Genomic DNA, 23,628 nt, shown 5'->3' with positions numbered 1-23,628 from the left:
CTGGTTGCAAAGAGTTGGACTCATGCAAGGATCTTTTCATGTAGGCTTAGGCTTCCATAGAGCCTGGAACTGGCAAATTCATTGCAAGTTGCCAGCAAGTCTTTGGTATTTTTGGCTGATGATCCTTCAGGGAAGCACATTCTCAGCATCTGGTGATTCATGTCCAATATTTTACTGCATCAAGGATCAGCTGAGGTCAAATTTGACAATGCCCTTGGCGTCTTGCCAGCTGTCAGATGCATACTGTAAGGCTGGAGCTTCTTAAAAGAAGCTGTATATGCAGGAGAGTACCCCCTTCTCATGGTTTGACTGTAGAAGAGAAGCAGCTTATTTTAAGCATCTAGCCTTGCAATGATCTTCAGAGTGCTCCAAAGCTGACTAGGGAAGTCATGGCCTTTTCTTTGAACCATCACTGCTTTCTCATGTGTCTTTATGGACGGAACACTTGCCATGTCCTTTTGCAGGTGGTGCTGTAGCTTTCTTGACTCACCCTCCCATGGAAGTCTGTACCCACCTGGTTCCAAGCCAGTGAAATAATGTCCTTTCAAACTACCACTGTTTCTTCAGGATTAGGCCATGCACGCTGGTCTTCATGGAGTTGGGTCCAAAGCCCTGAAGTGTCCATGGAGAAATTCCTGTTTGTTTCTGCTTTAAATCTGGTGCCAAGTTCTCAGCACTATGCTGATTATAAGCTAGAATCCTGCTGGATGCAGTATCTGATGCAGCACTATGTCACTACTTTGGATTCCCTGACTTCAGCTTTTAAAACCCAGAATAAGTGCTTCAGTCATCTCTCTATGGTTATTCAAGAACACTTTCTTGAATCATCCAAGCTAATCTTCTGCTCCCTCTGGCAATGATGCCACTCAAATCTTTGCATAAATCTCAGTTTTGTCAGTAATTAAACTGTTTGGCCCTTTAATCTATGGCTAGTCTCTCAAGTATGTTGCATGATTTCTCTGCCCAATATGCAAGTGTGTTGCAGAGTCTTTTCTAGCAGAGCTTGACTGCTGTCATTATCAGCTCACACCTTCTATTCCCACCCCATCTGTGCAAGGCACTGTTTTCATGCATAATACATCGATCATCTGCAGCCTGGTAGGGGGGACATCATCACTTCAAGTCACTTTTCTGAATTGAAGCCACATCTGAGCTGTATCTTTTGCTGAATTGCGTATCTATAGTCTGATACAGTGGGCAGGGAAACCAGACAGAAGATCTTAGGCTTCTCCTGTCTGCAAGGACTCCAAAGCAAATATTGCTTGCATTCATAAGACTCTAAATGCAATGCACATGTCAATCCATACAAGTCTTGCATCCTTGCAGCAACCAGCTAATACCAGGCAAAGGACAAGGGCTGCATGTGTTTGCATATCTTGGCTTTCTGCAACACAGTCTCTCCTGTTTTGCAGATTGCCTGTGATCACATGAATGTTTACTGATTTTCAAGTATGCTACTCTGGATTTACACCAGCACTGTTGGGAAGAGCGCCGGTGTTTCTCTCTGGAAGTCAGATCTTCAAAGACTAATGTACACTTAACAAACTTTATTTTGAAGTCGCTCAGGAAGGCTTTGAAAACAAAGGCTCAAATTCCAGAATAAGTAGAAAGTCCTTAGTTCCTAGTGGTGAAAGCCTCCTACCAGAATTATTCCCAGAGGCAGTATAGGCTTTGCATTTTGCCTCATCTGAATGCATTAGGAGGAGTATTAAGTTTCACACGTGCTGCATGTTGATGTAATTCTCCTGACATGTCTGTTTGCGCCATTATGAAATAAGGGATTTCCTTTCCCTTTCTTTCCACATTTGCCTTGCTCTCTAGGGATCTCAAGGATATGATCCATTCGCACACAAGGATTATGCCTTTTACACAGAGGACTTAAAAAAAAGCTTCGTCATTGTGCTAACAGAGGTCTTGGGACAACATCCTGCATTAGCAGTGCTTGAGTTAACTAAGAACCTGTGGTTGGAAGAGATCCATCAATCGTTTGTGTCACCATCCCTCTTGCACCCTCAGCCTGGCTTAAACTGCTATGTGCAGCTCTGCTCTTGGGATGAACACTTTGGTGCAGGAGGGCCTTGAGGTTCTTTTCATACAAAAACAGTGCTCTGTGCCCTACAAGAGATGGGCAAACTGGCACCTTCTTCATTTGTTTAAATTTTGGTGTACGTGTTTAGATAACCCCCCCTGAATCTCCCTCCAGCTATCTACAGATGCAAGGTTAGGTGAAGGATGATCTCTGCCACCCTGCACACCCCTCTGAAGCCTGTGGAAGGGTGACTGGCAGTCCCCTTTGGTTCTCACACCTCTGCTGCCTCAACGCTTGGTGTCAAGGGCCTTGCTGCTGTACTTGTGAGTTTATCCTGAGTCAGCTCCACACCGTGACAGGCCCCAAATTCTGCCCACTTTGAGCAGAATTTGGGGCATTTCCCTTACTAATGGATTTTGAATGCATTTAAATCTTGTGGGTTGTAAGAAGAGGGCAGAGATTGGCATTTTTAAGTCTTTTTTCTTTCCTAATAAGCAAATGTATGCTAAAAGAGTGGCATAAAATGTACTTAGGCTGGAGAGTAGAGGACATAAGCAGTTTCTTGATCAGTTAACATTGACTTTACTACATAGGCTTGAAGGCATGCTGCTTTACACCACTGGGGGATCTGTCCCGTACTTATGTTCTCAAATCCTTTATCCAGGGCTCATCGCTGCGTTTCCCAGCTCATCAGCTACATGGCACATGTGTGCTATGCGTACTGGAAGAGATGAATACGCATACAGTCAGAAAAGGTACTGGTGGATATACCGGTGGATATACTTCAAATTTCATGAGAAGTTGTCATCAAAAAGCCTGTTATTCTTAAGACTCAAAGTTATATATATTATACGGGTATATATAGTTGATGATATATCTATATAGACAATGAGCACCCATGCACAGAAGCACTCATGATATACATCAATATAATGTGCATGTAGAACGCTTGTGTGTACAGCTACGAACTACATCCCTCGGTTTTGTCTGTGAACTGAGCACTTTTTCCAGGTGAATTGGAAGCTTTCCTGTCTTTCCATCCCAGGTAGGAGAGCAGGTACTGCAGGAGACTTTCTGGAAGTCAAAGCCTGCATCGTTTGCACTGTGAACCTCTCTTGCTTGGGTGATGCTGACATCTGGAGGCTATGACGTGGTAATGTGTGTGCACAGTTATTCATGGTTTTTTGCTCATAGTCATGGCTTTATTTTGTAAGAAGCACATTTTATAACCTGCTCTGCCAGGGTGATTTGACCCTGGGGCATGCCTACTTGTTTGGATATATTTGCTGAAATCCTACTGCTGATTTGGGTAACATTTAGCATGTTTGCTGTGGTTCCCTCTGTTAATGACATCTGCTTGTACTGTGGTCAGTAGACATGAGGACAAGCTTGAATAAAGCAGGTCTGGATACAAGACAAGATGTCATCTGACCAAGTTTAAAAGCCAGGGAAAACTGAATTAGGTTTTCAAATGACAGGAAATAGACTTCTTGTCTCAGCTGATGGACATCTGGAGCATCTCCGGTGTTCGTAAGGGGGGGTTCACCTGCAGCACAGGCTATCATACACTGCTGATCCCCAAAATGAGCACTATCCATAATCCTCTAGGGAAGAGTGCTCTGCCTGTCCTTCTTCTCTGTGCCAGTTTTCCTCACCACACTGTTACCCTGTCTGACCTATGCCCTGCAGGTGGAATGACAGCATCCCCCTAATTCACTTCTTTCCTTTTTGGCATCTGTGAGGTAAGGAATGGGTTTGGGTGTTTTAGGGTGAGGTTGCTATTCCCCACTTTTGCCCATGAACCCTATTAACTGAGAAAACTGTTTGCCAAAGCAAGGCTCTATATGGAAATTTCCAGTTGTGCTCTTAACTTGCCAGAAGTGTAGCTGAAAGGCACCCTGGCTGCTACACCAAAGCCCTGCTGACCTTAGTATGGTTCATTATTGTTTATTACTACACATACCAGTATGCAAATTGTCATGCCCCAGAAATCGTGCCTCTCCCTTAACATTTGCATCCTAAGAGGATGTTTTCCACCTTCACTGGTTGTTTTGCCACTGCAGGGTGAGCCCCAGAGAGGGCTGCAGGACAATGACTGGGAATCAGTATTACCAAACCCCAGCCCTACAAATGAGTCACACTCGAGCAAAGAGCCTGGACAGCTTGTGTTCAGGCTTTTGGTCAGAGACCTGCTGCAAGCAAGGAATAGACTTTTGCAACCACTGCTGGGAATTCCTCCATTTCATTTACTCCTGGCAACTTCTGACTATTTGGCATCACCAACCTGTGCTACTATTGCTGCTATTACACTCCACTTTTAAGACCTTTGTTGACCTTGCTGCTGAGCCATGTTTCCCCAGGAGCTGCCCGAAGATTTCTGGGATTGTAGTGAGCTCTGCTGCGTCCATTCTTCATTCCATCACTAAATTGAAGGCTGTAAGGAAGAAATTAGAAAAAAAAGGGAAAAATACATTAAAAAACATTTTTATATTGGAATTTTATACTGGCAATTTGGGAAACTGACCAAAGGGATGGGCATTTAATCTCTAATTGATTTATATTTACTTTTGGGCAATACACATACCCTGAACCCAGCATTTTTGTTACAACAGACTTGCACATTAGAGATGCTGAGTATCTCCTGCATGTTTTGTGAAGAGGCACGCTGCTAAAGTAGAGAGAATTGGTTTCTAGCAATTGGAAGGTGCTTCTTGCATCTTTCTTGTTCTGAACCAGTTTGTATTATATTTTGAGATGAAATACCTGAACTTTTGAAGTTGAGAATAGACAGATCTCTGTTCATGTTTCTTCCATGGTTTCTAGTAAATGTATAAAACAATTTTAAATTTAAGATCTTAATGTTCTTTTTAAAGCATTCAATGAGTCATTTAAATTAATTGGGCTGTGAATTCTGGGGAACTTTCAGCAAGAATTCTAACTTCTGCTCTTTTCTGGTCTTGATGCATGATTTTCTCTATGCCTTGCTATGATGAATAATCATCTTTTACTTCAAGAAGCTGGGTTCACCTCAAGCCACATTTGTTCTTCGACAATATTGGCATCTTTCTCACCAATCTCTCTCAAGGAAGCTACTAACTTAAATTGTAAGTTGTACCTCCATTTTTTAATGACATATGCTTGTTATTATTGTTCTGCTTATCAGTATATCTCTCTTTCTGGGGATGTATTATTTCATGCTTTGGCACCTCACTGTACTCACAGAAGTACAGCTCTGGTTTCCAACTGCATATATGATAATAATTGAAGGGGAAATTTAGAAGGTTTTTATTCAGGAGACATGTCTCCTAAATTACGTTGAACCAGTAATTAAATGGATTCAGTAATTGCCCTCCCTTTTAACTCAGCGAAATGACTTAAACCTTTCCAAACCTGTGGTAGAGAATTACCCTAATCAAGTCCAGAACCCCTCATGATTGATAGAAAATGCTGAATTTTCTAAGCAGCTTTCCCAGTGTTGGAGTTCATGTTCTCAGGTGGAGATGAGGCCAGCTGTCCAGATCAAAAAACATGGAAAAAGTTCTCTGGAGGACAGCATTTTTGCTGCCCCCCAACATTTTAGCCCCAAAACATCTAAATGTTGACTTTGCTATCATGGAACTGACAACACTGGTCCAGGCTGGCTCTCAGCCTCACATGCTAGGAATCCCAGGGATGCCCTCTCCTTGCAGTGTGCACGCTACTATAAAACTTCACCGGAAATCTTCAACACCACTTTGAATCCTGCTGGAATGGTACAAGGGGGTTTTGCTGACACCAGAATCTGATTTTTTGTTTCTTTGGGTGTGATTATGAGGGATGGAGAGCAGGCCTTTGGAGAATGATCAATTATGTTTGTTAAAACAGTCCTGAGCTAGATACAGTGTCTTTTGGTCATGAGTCAGGCAAGAAAGCACATGTCCAAGTGTGACAGAGTGGAAAAGAGCATGTGTGTGGCCCACATATAGTAACTTCTGTAAAAAAATTATCCCACTGGCTATATGATGTTACATTAGCCAAACTTTTCCACTTCTTTAAGTAGTGTCTCTGCTTCCAGAAAAAATCCACAACCTTAATCTCTCCAAATGAACAGGCTATTAATTGAAGGAGACCTCAAAAGTCCCGAAACAATCTCATATACTAATTAAAGACAGATCAAAGTGCAGTCTCCCTTATTCTCTCTGGAGGCAATATAATTCCTGAGGGGCTTCTTTCTGAGGGAAAGATAATTCCTCACGGCATTTCCTTGGTTTCATGTGCAGAAATGCACACTGTTTGCTAGCTGGCAAACAGCAAAGACGTGGGTGCTGTATGAGGAGCAGCCCAGACTGCTGCTGCCACTGAATTTAAGATAATGTGATCATATTCCTGGAGGTTTTTCGCAACTGGTTTAATACATGGGAAAGTATTTGGCTTACAAGCTGCAATGGGAGAGCTGGCAGGTGCACAGGAGGCTGGATTTCCCTGAGTGGCACAGTGGGGGTAGGTCACAGCGAGGACTTTTGAACAGCTCCCAGGAAAGGCTCCACACTATACAGATCTGCTGATGAAGAGCCCCTCTGCCTGGTCTGTGGAGGTTTGCTGCCTCCTTGCTGCTCGGCAGAACAGGGATTTCATTTTGGGATGGATTTTATCCCTGTTTTCTGCCCTTTGGGCAAGGTGAACATGCAGAAGAGCTGGAGCCTGCCTTACACTGCTGAATTAGAAGTCTTGGGATCATTTTAAATCTCCAGCTGTGGAGGAAAAGCTTTGTTCTAACTCTCCTGTCAATTCAAGATTATTTTTCTTAACATTGGCAACTACAGAACCAATAGCTGTGTCTCCCTTATTCATAATCAATACCACTACACCTGATTCTCCTTGAGAAAGCACTAGACATTGATACACTTTATTTTCTCTAGGGCCCCTACTAGCTGTATAGGAAGCAACAGCTCCCATTTTCAGAGGTGATGTGAGGACAGGATCTGCTGCTGTTGTGCGGTGCTCAGAGGATGATAATGCTGGAAGAGGCCACTTACTCTAGCTCTGGAAAGGTTTCTTGCTGTGCCTAAGCCGTTTTGGAGACAGCTTTATTGTTTAGCATGAGCATGAGGAAAAACACTGCATCTGAAAAAGTTCCTATCCCAGCGTGGCTTGCAGCTTGCTTCGGCTTTCCCTTGCCTTTCCCAGCAAAGAGGACCACACACAGTTTGGTGCTGGTTCTTTCTTCCACGTATCTGCAGCTTCTATCTCTACCTCTTCTGTTGCATGAGGCACTGCTGGCACTCGAGACTACCACAGAGTAGGGCAGCTCATCCTGCACTGAAACCTTTTGCTGTGCAGATCTTTTCTGACCAGTCCCTTTCTCTGTGGGACAGAGGGTGTGTGTGCCTCAGTCCTGCAGCAGACATTACGCAGGGGAAGCAGATGCATGGGGCACGTGATAGGAGAGTACATTGTTGTCAGCACTGTGTGTGCTGCCGGTGAGGATGATGGTCTGCTGACAGAAAGCTGTCACATCCCCAGCTGACAGCCACAGAGCTGTTTCGGTGGGAGTACAAGGCAGGATCCCCTGTTGGACCAGTTCAGGGCATCCATCCCCATCTCTTTCCTGAGAAATAGCTATGTGTTAGGTCTTAGCAAGCTCATATGAACGGCATAAAAACACAGGGTGGCTTATTCTGGCTCACACTGACAAACCTGCTGTACTGGGACTTGCACTGGGCAGAGCTGTACCAGTTACATCAGCTGAACTGCACAGCAGGAGGTAACTGCACTAACCTGGCAGAAATGCCAAGGGATGGGGTCTGCTGCACGCAGCCACAAGAGGGCACAAGAAGCAAAGCTTCTTCCATAGGCCTCCCTGCGAGTGAGCATTTACGGCTAGTCTTTCTTAGAGCAGTTATTTTAGTTTCTCTTGAAAAGCTTTTATGTTTTGCATGCTTATTGGTGCTTTTTCTCTGTGCCCAGGCTGGCATCTACAGCTGAAGGGACATGTCAGTTCTTGGTGTCTGAAAGAGGACAGCCCCATGACAGCCAATCCTGGCTCATGTTTCCCACATCCCCTGGCCTTGGGTGAGTTTTTCAGTCCCTCTCTGCTTTGCCTGGAAGGACACAGCCTTAGCCAGAGAGCATGGCCAAAGAGAAAGAGTTAAAATGTGAGTTGCTTGCACTCTATGACAATAGCTGCATAGAGCAGACTGACCTTTGGAAACAGTAAGTCCTTGGTTTCATGGCTTGTTGTTAAACACCCACCAGTGTGAAGGACAGAGAATTCATCCTGTTGTTCTCTAAGAGCCACTGCCTGGCTCTGTGCTTGCTATTTACAGTCAGAGTCCCTGTGCAATCTCTCTTGCCCTTCCTGAAATGTCTAAACAAGCATCATTGAATGCTCTCTGCTGCAATGGGACATTACCAGCTTGTTTTACATCTGGGTTGTGTTATTTATGACAAGGAGCAACCAGGACCATGGGAATAAACTGAAGAAAACTCCTCAGAGGTGTGTTTAATTCAAGATGTTCCTTGTAGGCTTTTCTTTCTCCCCTGCAATAGGAACAGCAAATAGACATGCATGGTGCTGGCCCAGAGGCCGTGTCAGCCACCTGGGGTGGCATCAAATGCCAGGAACTGACCTGGAAGGAATGATGAGAAGCTGTGCAAAATGGCCATCACACCCCAAGACAGGACCACCTCTCCCTAAACCAATTCTGACAGTATCTCTATTAACAGACCTTCTGGGAACTGGTAGGAAAATACAGATGAGAAGAAATGATGCCTGGAAAATAGTAATGTGAGTCAATGCTTGGTGAGAGAGCAAAACTGAGATGTGAAGAGATCCCGGCCTGGGAGCATCCATCTGCTTTCTCTACCTGGCTATGATGTTGCCTTGTGATAGTAACAGGGTCATGGCTTGCACAAGGACCACTGCATCCTACAGCACCCCTGCCACCTTACCACAGTTTCACTCAGTTCTAGTTCCTGCTGCCTCAGAACGATTTACTGACAGTGAGATACATTAGGTGAGAAGTTAGGCTTAAGGGTAACACTGGAAAACAATTTGGGAGCAAAAAGAAATTACATATTTGGTCAGTTCTATATGCCAGGTCTTGAACCAGCAGAGTTGTTTTGACAAGAAGTGTGGTTTTGTTTGACTGAAATAGTCATGAATTCAAGGCTGATTGCATCTTTATAGCCTAAAAATGCTTTATAGCTGTAATTTATTCTCCCTTTCACATAGGAACAGCTCAGATCACCTGGAGGGTGATCTGAGAACAATTACTCACTGACAAAATAGGAACTTGAGGATATCATAAAAACCTGTCAAGCAACATGTTCAGCACCATCAAAGGAAGGTCCTTTGTGCACTAAATGTATGGGTTGCCTTGAGTGGGTCCCGTGGATGCTGATGTGAGTTCAGCATTTGGGCAGGTTCATGGTCTTTGAAATACAAAGACCCCACTTCTCTTTTGGGCAGCCTTTGAGCCACCGACTACTAGAAGAGGAAGCATGGCAGAGCTGCCTTGTTCTTGTGCTATTTGGAGGCATATGCTAGTAGGGATGGTCAGAGACAGGACATTTGACTAGAATGACTTTTAGTATAACCATATACACCTATGAGACTTTTCATCTCAATGACTGTGTTTACCACAGCTGCTTTACCAGCACTTCAGGGTAGGGTTTTATGAACTTTTGACACACAGAAGGCATCTGACACATATTTCAGGCCTTTAAAAAACAGGGTCTTCAGCCAGTGATGGCCTGCATGCCAGGCAGTACATCTGAAACAGTATGCCCAGATTCAACATCCTTTTTCTACCTGATGGAAATTAAGGCTGCACTGCTTAGACAACACTCACACGTGAAAAGCAATCTTGGCACAGGACAGTAATTTTAAACAACTTTATAGCTTCAATGGAATATAAACACCACAGCAAGGTGCTGATGCAGTGAGGACTCCTCTATTCAAACCAGTCTCTGTTCTTATAAAATTATTATAGAATAAAATTACTATAAAATTTGAATTAAAGACAAGGTTTTATTTGTTCTTTAGGAATATAATCAGAAAGATTTTTCAAAGCCACAGGGATAAAAGGTGAAATTGCCTTTATTCATCTTAGTATAAAAGAGGAAGAGGTAGAATTCACAGTTTCTAACATGCTAAATTTTTTCTAGCACTGTTCATCAGATGCTTCTAGTTTCTCTGAACTGAGCTCGGGTCTTGTCCTTTAAAGTCTTTTAGGGCATAATAGCTTAGCCAATATGATGGCTTAAATCAGACATCTATTATGTTATATATCCTTCTTTCTGCTTCCAAAGGTACAATGCAATGCCTCAGAAAAGCTTGTGCGTGCCAGTTCCTGGAAGAGACATGACTGCAAGCAGCAAAATTGAAATAGAACCAGCAAGTGCTACCATGCCTCTCCTCTGCATTTTCATGGAAGCACCTTAAAAACTCCTTGTAAAACAAGTGCACATCTCAGGCTGTCAGCACAACCTAGCTGTAAATTGAGGAGCAAATTTCTTACCATTAATATTCAGGCTTTGTGTAACTAAGTCTTGAGTTCTGAAAGGTCGTTTCTCAGCCAAAGGTAGGAGAAATTTTATTTCCATGGGAATTTCTTTAGAATAATTAACTAGTAACTCTCCAATGAAGAATTCAATTTTCATACGTTATGGCAACTTTTTTGCTCTAAGAAAAAGCATTTTTTTCAGTTTTTGTCTGCTCAGAATCTGGTTCTAATGACTCCATTTTCTGTGCATCCCCTCCAGCATGTGGTGGTAGTAGCTCTTCTTCTGGAATAAATTGAGCAGGCCAGCATCTTCTTTGTTGGCTTGCTACATTGTCCTTACTCACCTTTCCAATTTGATGGATATCCTTGACAATTATTTTTTCAGTATCTTCGAGTACTGTTGTCAATAAATTAAATAGGAGTGCAATCCAAGCAAGACCAAAGAGGATCCAGATGGCCACCAGTGTTCGATAGTAGGAAAAGTAATTCCTGCCGGGTTGTTTACCTGCAGATAAGGAGGGAGAAAGAAGAAGAAAATTATCAAGTTAAAATTTCTCTGTTGGTGTAAAACAGGCCAGCCTAGTGGATTCATTGGTGTATTTTATGTTGAATACTTTAAGGTGACTTTTCATCATAGCGGATTTTCTCACTTCCCCAGCATTAAGTCAAGGCTGGGGAATCTCTTGCTGTTACAATAAACTTGTACATGCTAGTACAAACATGCTGGTCTGTAAAAAGGTATACTGGATTTCACATATTGATATACTGAATTAGCAGCAGAGCAGGACATTTTTTCCCTTTACAGCATACCAATCCCAGTTCAACCTCTACACCTAAATGCAATGATGTGGGAAGTAGTGTAAAAATGTATTATCTGGAAAATATTCCCAAACTCACAAAGCACAGAAAGCAGTGCACAGTGGACCACTATAACCACATAACTACTACTACCAAAGTTATTGTAATTCTGTGTATTTCTATAAAGTGTGAATATAACTTCATAAATATTTGCTTTAAATTATAGTTACCCTTGAGCATACAAAGAGAGTAGCTGCAGTTCCTAATTTACTTTTGAATAGTCTGAGGCACTTCCTCCATTAAAAAAAATAGATGGTTGCTGAGAACTCACTGACACATGCCAAGAATACAATTTTCTGTGTTGGAAACCAGACCGAAGCTTACTTCATGCAGTCAAAATCTCTTACCATCAGCCCATATCTTTTCTGCATGGGTCATTTTATTTCTGCAGTCAACAATACACCATCATACAGACAGAATTTGCTCCTACTGCACTTAGTCCCACACAATGTTATCATGACACAGCTTACATGGCTGTGCAAGAAAACGTGGTGATACTGTGTACCGAGTGCTTTAAGTCACTGTCAAGGGTGACTCCACATATTCGGTAACTCATCAGGGTGCATGGACAGGGAGATCACAAACCTGGTGGATCATTTACCTTTGTGAAGCTTCCCAGAAGGAGCTTCACAACTGGCAACTCTTCAAGTCCTGCAGGACTCTGTAGTGCATAGATCAATGTGCAGGATTTTTGTATTTCATCAGGAAAGAGCTGTGGAAATGGGGCAGAAGTGGGCTGGTTTGACCTCATGGATAGATATCCAACAACTGTTTCTGCTGCTGGGGTTGAGCTGCCACAGGGGATGCCAGGCTTGCTACAGAGCATCTCCTTTTGTGTTCTTATCTGAAGTTCATGATGTGGGGTTAGCAAAGCAACTAGTAATGTCTTTGTAATGTTAACTCAAAACTGGATTTAGCAGGCATAAATTCAGTTTACAGCCCAAAAGGAGTTTCACCCTAGAGGTATCACCTATGTGTTTTACAGTTAAATACAGACTCTGTCACCTTCCTACCCAAAACAGGCTTTATCTCATGCTTGAAATACAACAGCTTTTGAATTGCTAAATACAACGGGTTTTAATTATTAAACTGTGAATAAACTCAAACCTGTTATGTTCCACTTGGCCAGCACAAATCCATTTGTCATCTGTAATAAATTCTAAACAAATAATACTCAGAGCAGTCATTGATTCTGCTTGTTTCATTGTGAGGTGTGAGGCATTAAACTTATCATTTTATCACCTTTGTTTAAGGCAAATTGAGATATATATTGCAGGGAAAAATATTTCAGCTCCAGTTAAGTCATCCTAATGAAGATGAAATCACAGTGCCAGAAGGCCTATCTAATTGTTATTTTTTAACTGTATTTGTAAAATAATACGTCTGCAGAGCACATAGTCACAGCAGCCTGTGACTTGCTCTCATTACTGTAGAACACGCTTGTAATTTGGACAAAGGAAGAGAATGTACCAGTTTAATGTTCACTTTTTCTCCTACATGGCACCAATCTTTCTCCATCTTCCTGTGTTCCACATCACTGTGTTTGAGGTTATCAGTCCTATAGATGTTCAGGAAAGAAATGCCTATGCCCTTTTGTCCTCCACTGCAGTGACAAAGATTGTCCCCAGCTGGAGAAAACAGTAAGCAAAGAGGTCACTATTGTGTGATACAGATTCTTTGCTCTTGCTCAAGTTCTGTATCATGTCTGTGGCAATGCTGCTTAACCATTGTTGGAGACAAGGAACCTTTCACTGGATTATGTGAAAAGACAAATTTCAAGGGACACATGTTTCCTATGCTTTGTAGCAAGAGGGAGCAATTAGCTAGCTGGGATGACCTGGGGAAATATCGCCTAATCAACTCGTTGCTATTGCATGAATTAACCATAAGTTAGTCTACAAGATTATTACAACCACTAAACTCAAGCAAACAAGCCAGATGTCAACTGGATTGTCAAAGCACTACCCAGCCTCTTTAGCAGACTAAGAGAAATTAAAGTCAGCAGGAAACATTATATGATATTTGAAACAAGGGGGACACAAACTCACAAAATGGAATATATAAACCTTTAGAATTAGTTTTAAGCAATGTTAAGTTTGATGGCTTTGTAACAGTAGCAATGGAAAATTACTGAGGTGCATGATACATAGAAAAAATAGAGTACAGCTAGAGAACATACTGAGAATTCTTGTACAAGACAAATAGTTATAGTTGACATAGTTTTAAGAAAAACAGTCTAGAAAAACAGGAAACAGGGATAAGGAGTATCTGGGAATGGCAGGTGTCCAGCATGGGCTACAGTTAAACTAACTGATAAGTAGGAGAATAGGAGGATAATTATGTCTCTGGTGCTAATGAACCAATTAAACTGGTATAAGCATCTACTGCACGTGCTTCAAAGGCTGCCAGAGGTGATGAACATTGTTGGAAGAAGTAAACGACCCTCAGAGACCACCACCACAATTCTGTATGCATGCAGGGAACTTTCTGGAAAATAACGTAATCCATACGTAGCCTCGTGAATATGTATGTATGCCCAGGGACTATATAAGGATGGCTTGTGTAGCAATAGAGAGACACACATTAGGAGGAGCTATCCCCCCATGTCTCCTGACGCCGCAATAAAGAATACCTGCTTGTCAGCTTGAAAGCTTTGTTGGCAAGTTTATTCCTGGAGTTTTCTCCAAATCAATTTGGCAACCCAGATGGGACCCTCTCTGCTCGGCTGCAGGACCCGCTGAGGACAGGGCTCCCTAGGGCCCTCGGGAATTTTTCCCAGAGGGACCCCTTGACTCATTTGGATCACTGTGGGAGCAGACAAGGACCATCTTCATAAAAGGTATTCTTTTCTTTTGTACAGTCTGTAAGGTGCAGGGGGCATCTTGCATAAAGACTACATTGATAATTGGGATAATTATAAAAACATTATATGATTATAAAAAGGACATGGAACTGTTAGAACAAGTCCAGAGGAGGCCATGAGGATCATTAGGGGACTGGAGCACCTCCCATATGAAGACAGGCTGAGAAAGTTGGGGCTGTTCAGCCTGGAGAAGAGAAGGCTGCATGGAGACCTCATAGCAGCCTTCCAGTATCTGAAGGGGGCCTACAGGGATGCTGGGGAGGGACTATTCATTAGGGACTGTAGTGATAGGACAAGGGGTAACGGATTCAAACTCAAACAAGGAAAGTTTAGATTGGCTATAAGGAAGAAGTTCTTTACTGTAAGGGTGGTGAGGCACTGGAATAGGTTGCCAATGGAAGCTGTGAATGCTCCATCCCTGTCAGTGTTCAAGGCCAGGTTGGACAGAGCCTTGGGTGACATGGTTTAGTGTGAGATGTCCCTGCCCATGGCAGGGAGGTTGGAACTGGATGGTCTTAAGGTCCTTTCCAACCCTAACTATTCTATGATTCTGTGATGTGTAAGAGAGTAAAGAAGGCCACTTTCATGGTGGTATCTATGTTTAAGACCCACTTCTCATAGAGTGAGTAGATTTCCCTGCTTTGACATGACTGGGATTTCTACCTGTTGTGTAAAATCACGTCTTCTGAAAGACAACCACTTATTTCTTTAGTATACATTTTGAGACATAAGTCTTAGGTAAGACTTATGCAAAGATACATGCCTTATTTTGTACGACTGTCCCAAACTGTTCCCTTTTAGTATATGCAAATTCCTATACTCCTTGAATTCTCTCCCTGCACTTCCCCTTCCCTCCCCAAAATGCTTGGCTTCTTTGCACCCCAAAGAACCACATTTATTATATTTAGACAATTTTGTGTTTTTGCCAGCAACCCCAGAGAAATGAGTAATATGCCCAGAACTGTACAAGACAAAGACTAGTCAAAGACTCACACAGATTTGCCCCTACAGTACACTGGTGGTCTGTGCAGTCAACCCATGCTAATTACGGTCATGCCCCTGGTGTTTTATTATGTCTCCTCTCTGAAATCAACCTTACCTACTACATAATCTCCAAAGCCAATGGTGCTGAGGGTGATAAATGCAAAGTAAATTCCTTCACTGTAGGACCAGCCCTCTGTTTTCTGGAAGAAGAGTGATGGCAAGCACAGAAAAACTAGGATCCCCGTTGCCAAGAAAAACAGAAGAGTCAGAAATTTTATCTTCTTCTGAAAAAGAAACCAGTTCAATTATAAGCAGGATTTGACACACTAGTAGGTCCTATATAATGATGGCTATTCAAAATGTGTGGATATCTAGGAATACCTACTAGGACCACAGGAACTGAAGAGTTTATACTGAGTACTCTTCCTCTGAAAGTACCCTAGGCTTGCATTGAAGCAGGGTCAACCCAGGTATTCTGGGTGTTACATGTCCACAGTAGCACTGGGAGATGTAGTCTTTTATTTGATTGTATCAATCTCCAACGATTGTGAGTATAGGAGGAATTTCTTTCAATTAATTTTATGGGAGTCAGACTATTTCCACTTTTCATCAGACAACTTTGCTTTTATTTTTTTAGGTATTTGGGTATATTTACACTGTTTCTGACAATACTATCTTGAACAGTCTTGATTGTGGACCTAATTTCTCATTGTGTCAGTGACACAACTTTGTTCCTACACAGTGGATACCTTACTACAAGAAGACCTTTAATAAATGAGCTCTTGATGAAGAAGTGCCTGGAAAGTGACTTTTGAACCGTCCTACTTCTCAGCAGTCATGAAGAAGCCTTGACTGGAGAAAAAGACTTGTTATGTATTAAGATTTATCAGCTAGACACACATATACAGAATTTTCTAAGTCTAGATTGTCTGGAAATTAATAGCAGCTGTTGGGTAATTTTTCATGCCTTTGTGCCTTGTGCATGTGCTTGAGTCTACATCTCATCAGGCCTTACGTCCTATTTAAGCTCACCAGACACAGGGAGAAATTTAGCAATTTGAACAGGGCTGTCTGTAGCATTCATATGTTTTATTGGAAGAGAATTACAGTAGGAGACACAGAAAAGCTATTCTCAATTCCTTGGTAGTGACAAGAGAAGGGGACGAGCTGCAGATAACTTGGGGCATAATGAGCCAAGACACATCCCGTCTCTGGCTATTTACAGGTGCTTCCTCACCTTTCAGCAAGTGGGCTCAAATGGATAACTTCAGCCTGTTGTTTCCTTTCTGTCAAAGCTAAGGGTGGAGAGGGACTAAAGGACTGCATAATGAATAAGGAGGGGCGACACACTAAGTATTGAGTCAATATTATTGACTAATTATAGTATTTAAACCCCTATAGCTCACTGCTTTTTATAGCTTTTTACTGCTCACCTGCTTTATGCTGCCTCAAGATGAGATAATTAATCATCTCTCTCTTTGCTGGTTATAAAGGGAGACCTGTACTTCCCAAGAGAGTTAGCTTCTGAGGTAAGTGTCTAGAGAAATAAGATATGGTGTCCACTCTCTCCATTGATTAATGAAGGGGGCTGGATGTCTGCCATTTAGATGGATAGATAAAATGCATCCCTTTCTAAGAATATCACGTCTGTGGCTGCCTTGTCTGTTTAGCTCTGCAAGCAAGGAATGTCTCTTTCCCTCTCCTAATGCAATGCCTAACACAGAATGAGAACAAATGTAATAGGGGATAATGCCAGCACAAACCCTGAAAATAAAACTAGAAATGAGCATATAAATGCCCAAGTAATTAAAGCCAATTACCTTTCTCATTCCTTTCTCATACAGGAATTTTCCCAGCTTTTTACACAGCAGTGAGAGCATCTTACCAACACGATGTAGAAAAACAATATTCAGAGGGATTCCAAACAGAGCAAAAAAGACACAGAAGATCTGGCCTCCAGCAGTTTTAGGACGCAGTGTGCCATAGCCTATGAAAAAAACAGGGTCAGAGGAGATATTCCAGAGAACTGGAGCAGCCACAGTCACATTCTCACCTACCCCAACCAGGCCTGCCTTTGACCCTAAAAGATGTGGCTAGCACATCTTAGTCAACATGCATACTATTTTCCAGAAAAAGGCAGCAAGAAAGTGATTCACCATGTATGTTTTGGGGGATGCAGAGAGCACTGTGTGCTCCCAATCCAATCTTAGTGGGAACGAAAAACACAATCTAAAAACAGTTATGGGAAACATGCACTGTCCTGTGACAAATACATGGAAAGACAAAACCCAGAAGTCTGGGGTCCTGAAAGACATCAAGGCTGGAGTCACAAACCGTTTACCATGTCAGAATCACACACAGCCATCACTAACTTGTTGTCAGTCTGCCTGTCTGCTAGTGACCTTGGCTAAATCCCAGCAAGCTGAAATGTTCAGATACTGGCTCCAGTCCTGGAGCAGTGCAGTGTGTATTAGACTAGACGGTGCTAATTAGGCCAGACCTTACTGGTGACTGATTTATTCATGCCAGAGAGATATTTGTCATAAAGTCCTATTAAAAGAGGATTTATCCCCAACAGCAGCTGCAGAACTCCATCTTTACATGGCAAATGTGCAGAGAAAGAGACTGTCCTGGGACGATCCATTCACCTGTGCTAGTGTTGGCAGATAAAATTTTCTTCTTACTAGCTAGTATGGTGCTATGGTTTGAATTTGTGCTGAAAACAGTGTTGATAATTCAGGGCTGGTTTTGTTATTGATGAGCAACGCTGAGCAGACTCAAGTCCTTTTCTGCTCCTCACCCCACCCCACCAGTGAGCAGGGTGGGGGCGTACAACAAGTTGGGAGGGTACACAGTCGGGACGGCTGATCCCAACCAACCAAAGCAATATATCACAGTACATCATGCTTAGCATATAAAGCTGGGGGAGGAAGAAGAAAATGAGGTAAATTTAGAGTTATGGTATTTTGTTTTCCCAAGTAACTGTTAACATGTGATGGAACCCTGCTTTCCTGGAGATGGCTGAACACCTGCCTTCTGATGGGAAGCAGTGAATCAATTCCTTGGTTTGCTCTGCTGGTGCATATAGCTGCTGCTTTACCTATTAAACTGTCTTCATCTCAACCCATGAGTTTTCTTATTTTTACTCTTCTGATTCTCTCCCCCACCTGACCGAGGCACAGTGAGAGGTGCATAGCTATGGCTGGGGTTAAACCATGACACTGCCTCACTAGGGAAACAAACTTTACGGTAAGTGATTGATTTGATTGGCAGAGAAATGTTGTAATGAAAAAATACAGTAATACAGGTGGGGGCAATGAATGGATTGGCTAGTAGCAGAATGCTGACAAACTAGGGAAGCTTTATTGATACGTGAATGTTGTAACCATGGAACATTTGTCATTGATTTAATGGCTCGAAAGCCTTTCTCTCTTCTATAGCAGGAGAACTCCTGCATGGGTTCGTGCAACATCTGCACACCCACCATGATGCTGGGACAGCACTGGGGCCCTTGTGACATGTCACACTCACATCTCAGTGCAGCAGCCATAGAATCATAGAATAGTTAGGGTTGGAAAAGACCTTAAGATCATCAAGTTCCAACCCCCTGCCATGGGCAGGGATACCTCACACTAAACCATATCACCAAAGGCTTCATCCAACCTGGCCTTGAACACTGCCAGGGATGGAGCATTCACAACCTTCCTGGGCAACCCATTCCAGTACCTCACCACCCTCACAGTAAAGAATTTCTTCCTTAGAGCCAATCTAAACTTCCCCTGTTTAAGTTTGAACCCATTACCCCTTGTCCTGTCACTGCAGTCGCTAATGAAGAGTCCCTCCTCAGCATCCTCATAGGTCCCTTTCAGATACTGGAAGGCTGCTATGAGGTCTCCACGCAGCTTGTCTTCTCCAGGCTGAACAGCCCCAACTTTCTCAGCCTGTCTTCATACAGGAGGTGCTCCAGTCCCCTGATCACCCTCGTGGCCTCCTCTGGACTTGTTCCAACAGTTCCATGTCCTTTTTATGTTGAGGGCACCAGAACTGCACACAATACTTCAAGTGAGGTCTCACAAGAGCAGAGCAGAGGGGCGGGATCACCTCCTTTGGCCTGCTGTCACGCTCATTTTGATGCAGCCCAGAATACGGTTGGCTTTCTGGGCTGCAAGCGCACACTGAAGCTGGCTCATGTTCATTTTCTCATCAACCAACACCCCCAAGTCCTTCTCCGTAGGGCTGCTCTGAATATCTTCTTTGCTCAACCTGTAGCTGTGCCCGGGATTGCTCCAATCCAAGTGTAGGACCTTGCACTTGGCATGGTTAAACTTCATGAGGTTGGCATCAGCCCACCTCACAAGTGTGTCAAGGTCCCTCTGGATGGCATTCTTTCCCTCCGGTGGATCAGCCGAACCACACAGTTTGGTGTCATCGGCAAACTTGCTGAGGGCGCACTGAATCCCACTGTCCATGTCAGGGACAAAGATGTTGAACAAGACCAGTCCCAACACCGATCCCTGAGGAACACCACTCATTACTGGTCTCCAGCTGGACATGGAGCCGTTGACCACAACTCTTTGCATGTGCGGCCATCCAGTCAGTTCTTTACCCACCGAGTGCTCCACCTATCATATTGATGTCTCTCCAATTTAGAGAGAAGGATGTCGTGTGGGACAGTGTCAAATGCTCTGCACAAGTCCAGGTTGGTGACATCAACTGCTCTAACCCCATCATAGAAGGCCACCCTATTGGTCAGACAGGATTTCCCCCTAGCGAAGCCCTGCAGGCTGTCACCAAGCACCTTGTTGTTTTTCATGTGCCCTAGCATGCCTTCCAGGAGAATCTGCTCCAAGATTTTGCCAGGCGCAGAGGTGACACTGACTGGTCTGTAATTCCACAGGTCATCCATTTTCCCCTTCTTGAAAATGGGGCTTGTATTTCCCTTTTTCCAGTCGTCGGGTTTGGATTGGAAAGGACCTAAAGATCATCTAGTTCCAACACCCTGCCACACACAGGGACACTTCACACAAGATCATGGTGCTCAAGCCCCATCCAACCTGGCCCTGAACACTGCCAGGGATGGAGCATTCACCACTGCTTTGGGCAACCTGTGCCAGTGCCTCACCACCTGCACAGGGAACAATTTCTTCCTTCTAGCTAACCTGAACTTCCTCTGTTTCACTTTAAGCCCATCACCTCTTGTCCTCTTGCTACCGGCCATGATCAAGAGTCCCTCCCCAGCATCCTTGCAGGCCCCCTTCAGATGCTGGAAGGCTGCCATGCGGTCTCCACACAGCCTTCTCTTCTCCAGGCTGAACAGCCCTAACTTCTCAGCCTGTCTTTGCCCACAGTGTAGTGTGAATGAGGTCTCAGCTTTACTCTGAAGAAACATAGCTTTGACTTTCACTGCATTTGAGTGTGAAGTGTGAGCTAATGGCACGGATTTTATGCTTAAATTTGGCAGGCCTGCACTTTTTGGGATTTATGTTTGAGAGAAAGGGACAGGTAGGCAGGCCCTAAAAAGGTTGAAGAAGCAGTGTAAAAGTCTCAGCATTTGTTTCGCCCCCTTTCCCCTTTTTCCATCCTGGCATATTACTAGTTCAATATGTGCACAAACAGCTCAGGATAGATTATTGAGACAGTGTCCATGCACAAGGAAAGCTCACTTCTTTCTTGTAATTCTTTTATGCTTTACAGCACTCTTGGATTTATAGAATCATAGAATCATAGAATAGTTAGGATTGGAAAGGACCTCAAGATCATCTAGTTCCAACCCCCCTGCCATGGGCAGGGACACCTCACACTAAACCATATCACCCAAGGCTTCATCCAACCTGGTCTTGAACACTGCCAGGGATGGAGACCTATTTTACCCTAAAACAAAGACGAGGAAAGTGAAGTTTGCCTCCCACCAACAGCTGGTAGCAGACTGAGCATTTTAACAGATGGCTCAAAAAGAAACAAGCAGAAAATAAAACGAAAATCCAAAATAACTGTACGAAGAGTTGTGTGTGAGGTCTCAGGACCAAGTCTGTTGTTGTCTACCATCCATGACAATGAAGGGCTGAAGTTTTTATTCTTTAAAATATCAGTTCAGGTCCTGATAACCAGGCATTACACACATATACATGCAAAGCATCAGACTTACCTATTGTGGAGACAACTGTGCCTGCAAAGAAGAAGGAGTTACTGAAATCCCAGTTGCTGTCTTCAATCTGTGATTCATTTCCAACAGGGTATACTCCATTCTGAATGGCTTCAGTCAGGTTCTGGGAGTGAAGGCAAACATTTGGTATCAACACAGCTGTTTTTCTGTAGTGCTTGCTGCAAGAATAGATTTAGCCAGCTACTGTTCCTTTCCTGTAAACACCACGCACCAGTACTCAGTGATGCTCTTGACACTATTCACACCTTCACCTCCAGTATTTTTGAATGTCATTCTTTTGCCCTGTTTATGCTGAGTGCTCTAGTGGTTGTTAGGAGACTAGGAGAACTTGCTTACTTTAGCATGATCAAGGATATCTGCTCTTTTAGGCTAAGTACTTTAGAAAAAGTGATCCTACATATAATAAGAATGTTACAGAGCAAGACAGCCCAGTGACTTATGTGATGGAGTGGCTGGTTGATAGTTTTGAGTTTGCCCTTAAGATGACAGAGGTGGATGCAAGATCTAATCACTCACTTGTATGCAGGCACACTGAGCAGTGACTCTGATCCCTCCCAGAGGGCATCAGTGGGTTATACCAGGGTACATGTGACATCCAAGAGAATTTCGTTTTAATTTTGTATTCCAATTAGTATCACAGATTTAAATTCAGAGAAAGTCCATTGATTTACAAAGCATTACTCTTGGTGTCACCACAACCACAACTTAGCCTGACATATGCACTCTTCTCACAACTGCATGCATGAACACACATACACATATTTACAATGTGGTCTTTGAGATGAGGTTAGATGAATTAAAAAGCCAAACAGTTGCAGAAGTCCCTGCCTTTAGCAAGCAGAGAACATTGGACTGGACATCTGAAAAGCAGGCTAGTTAGTACAGAAACAGCAAGAGAAAATCCAGAGCTGAACCCTGTCAGAGGCATGACAAAAGCTGGAATAAATTCCACCAGAAAAAAACTTCCTTCACTTTTCCATGCTCACTGTCTTTAGTGCTGATGTTCCAGAAAATCAAAGCTAACAGGAATTATTCCACAGCCCTTGCACAAAGACTTCAGTGTCTTCAAAAGTTTCCCCTTTTTTTAGCCCACCACCCTCAAAGAAAAAAAAATACAAAGTGAAGAGGATGCAGGCATATATGAACTTGGGCTGGATCACTAGTTGTGTTATTAGACATATCAGTTCTTCCCCTCCTTTCCTTATCTTGTGAACTAGCTATTAATTTCCTATGCAGAAATGCTTACCAAAAGGCTAATTGCACTCCCCGTTTCCTTCTTCATTGCAACAGTTAGAACTAGGATATACCAACAATTTGGAGACAACTGTACTCATCCTCAGCCTCCTGTGCCATGACCAGAAACACCTTTCTCTTGGCCAGGCTGTTTTACTTCTGCAGCATCTTCAAAAAGTAAATCCTCACTATTCCACCGTCCTTTTATTGATTTGGGCTTCTTTATTTTTACCCAACAGATTACTTCTGACCCTGCCATATGGTCTCTCTGGACTATCTCTGATACTGTTCTACATGGCAACCATGCCCATTCATTTCAGACAGCTTCATTTTTCCTGTCATGCCACCCATTGTAGATAATTCAGCCACACCAAAAGCTGAATCAAGAGGAGTCAAGACCCCAGAGAATCAGGACTCTGGAATGGAGACTGTTATCAGCTAGTACATAAGGTTTTGTCAAACTGCACAAGCTGTATTTACCATCAGAGTGACCTGCCTGCTCAGACTGGAGAGCGAGCCTGGGGTTTGGTAAAAGCATCCCGACGACTACATCAGTAGGAAATCAGAGAAAGTCATCTGGATAGCAAGGCTAAAGAGGAAACAACATGTGATGGGGAGACAGGAGGGAGAAAGGGCTTCCACAAGGCTGGCACGCACCTTCATAAACTGTTCCACCTCCGCCACTGTGAGGTGAGTGAAGTTCTGCAGAAAAGCCTCCTTCATCTGGGCAGCTGCCATTTTCTCCTGCTTCTCAGCAGTTCTCTCCAGTGCCTGGAACACAGCAGCACCCACAAGCAGATAGATAAAGTAGCCAGCCACCAGCAAACCTGTCTGCAGCTTGCCACTGTGCATGGCCTTCGGTGGGACACAGCAAAGGACAAAGAGTGACAGATGAAGATGCCTCCCGCAGGCAGGAAGAGCCCTCCCAGCTCCGGTTTCCACTGGGATTCTGCACTGACAGCAACAGAGAGCTGTCAAACACATTCATGGGGAAGCTGGGGAAAAAAAAAAA

General features: G+C 43.3%; 1 protein-coding gene across 3 annotated transcripts; it reads right to left on the bottom strand.

Annotated features, from left to right (window-relative positions):
• Nucleotides 1-2,622: 2,622 nt before the first annotated feature.
• Nucleotides 2,623-23,575, bottom strand: LOC101875364 (potassium channel subfamily K member 16-like). 3 transcript variants are annotated; one of them, XR_004549604.1, is made up of 7 exons: nt 23,274-23,575; nt 21,366-21,486; nt 17,041-17,207; nt 15,336-15,504; nt 10,860-11,020; nt 4,314-4,463; nt 2,623-2,750 (listed from the first exon to the last, which is right to left on the bottom strand). XR_004549604.1 is itself a non-coding variant. In XM_034062696.1 (6 exons), exons 1-6 carry the CDS (start codon nt 23,466-23,468, stop codon nt 4,452-4,454), a joined length of 825 nt encoding a protein of 274 aa, XP_033918587.1. In that variant the 5' UTR covers nt 23,469-23,575; the 3' UTR covers nt 4,271-4,451. The 3 variants fall into 3 exon arrangements, 2 of the variants coding, with proteins under 2 accessions (XP_033918587.1, XP_005144000.1); XM_034062696.1 differs by lacking the exon at nt 2,623-2,750 and having other exon boundaries at nt 4,271-4,463; XM_005143943.3 differs by lacking the exons at nt 2,623-2,750; nt 4,314-4,463 and having other exon boundaries at nt 10,090-11,020.
• Nucleotides 23,576-23,628: the final 53 nt, after the last annotated feature.

The sequence above is a fragment of the Melopsittacus undulatus genome, chromosome 4 (genome assembly GCF_012275295.1).
Source record: "Melopsittacus undulatus isolate bMelUnd1 chromosome 4, bMelUnd1.mat.Z, whole genome shotgun sequence".
In the NCBI taxonomy this organism is placed as follows: Eukaryota; Metazoa; Chordata; class Aves; order Psittaciformes; family Psittaculidae; genus Melopsittacus; species Melopsittacus undulatus.
The sequence above is the reverse complement of the archived record's forward strand: the minus strand, read 5'-3'. Positions and strand labels throughout refer to the sequence as shown.

Excerpts from the sequence above, each read along its gene's own strand:
- LOC101875364 (XM_005143943.3), bottom strand. The coding sequence starts at position 23,468 with ATGCACAGTGGCAAGCTGCAGACAGGTTTGCTGGTGGCTGGCTACTTT. Across the intron at positions 17,208-21,365 it reads CACAGTTGTCTCCACAATAG|GCTATGGCACACTGCGTCCT; the intron begins GTAAGTCTGATG and ends TTTTTTTCATAG. Across the intron at positions 15,505-17,040 it reads ATGAGAAAGGAATGAGAAAG|AAGAAGATAAAATTTCTGAC; the intron begins GTAATTGGCTTT and ends TTTCTTTTTCAG.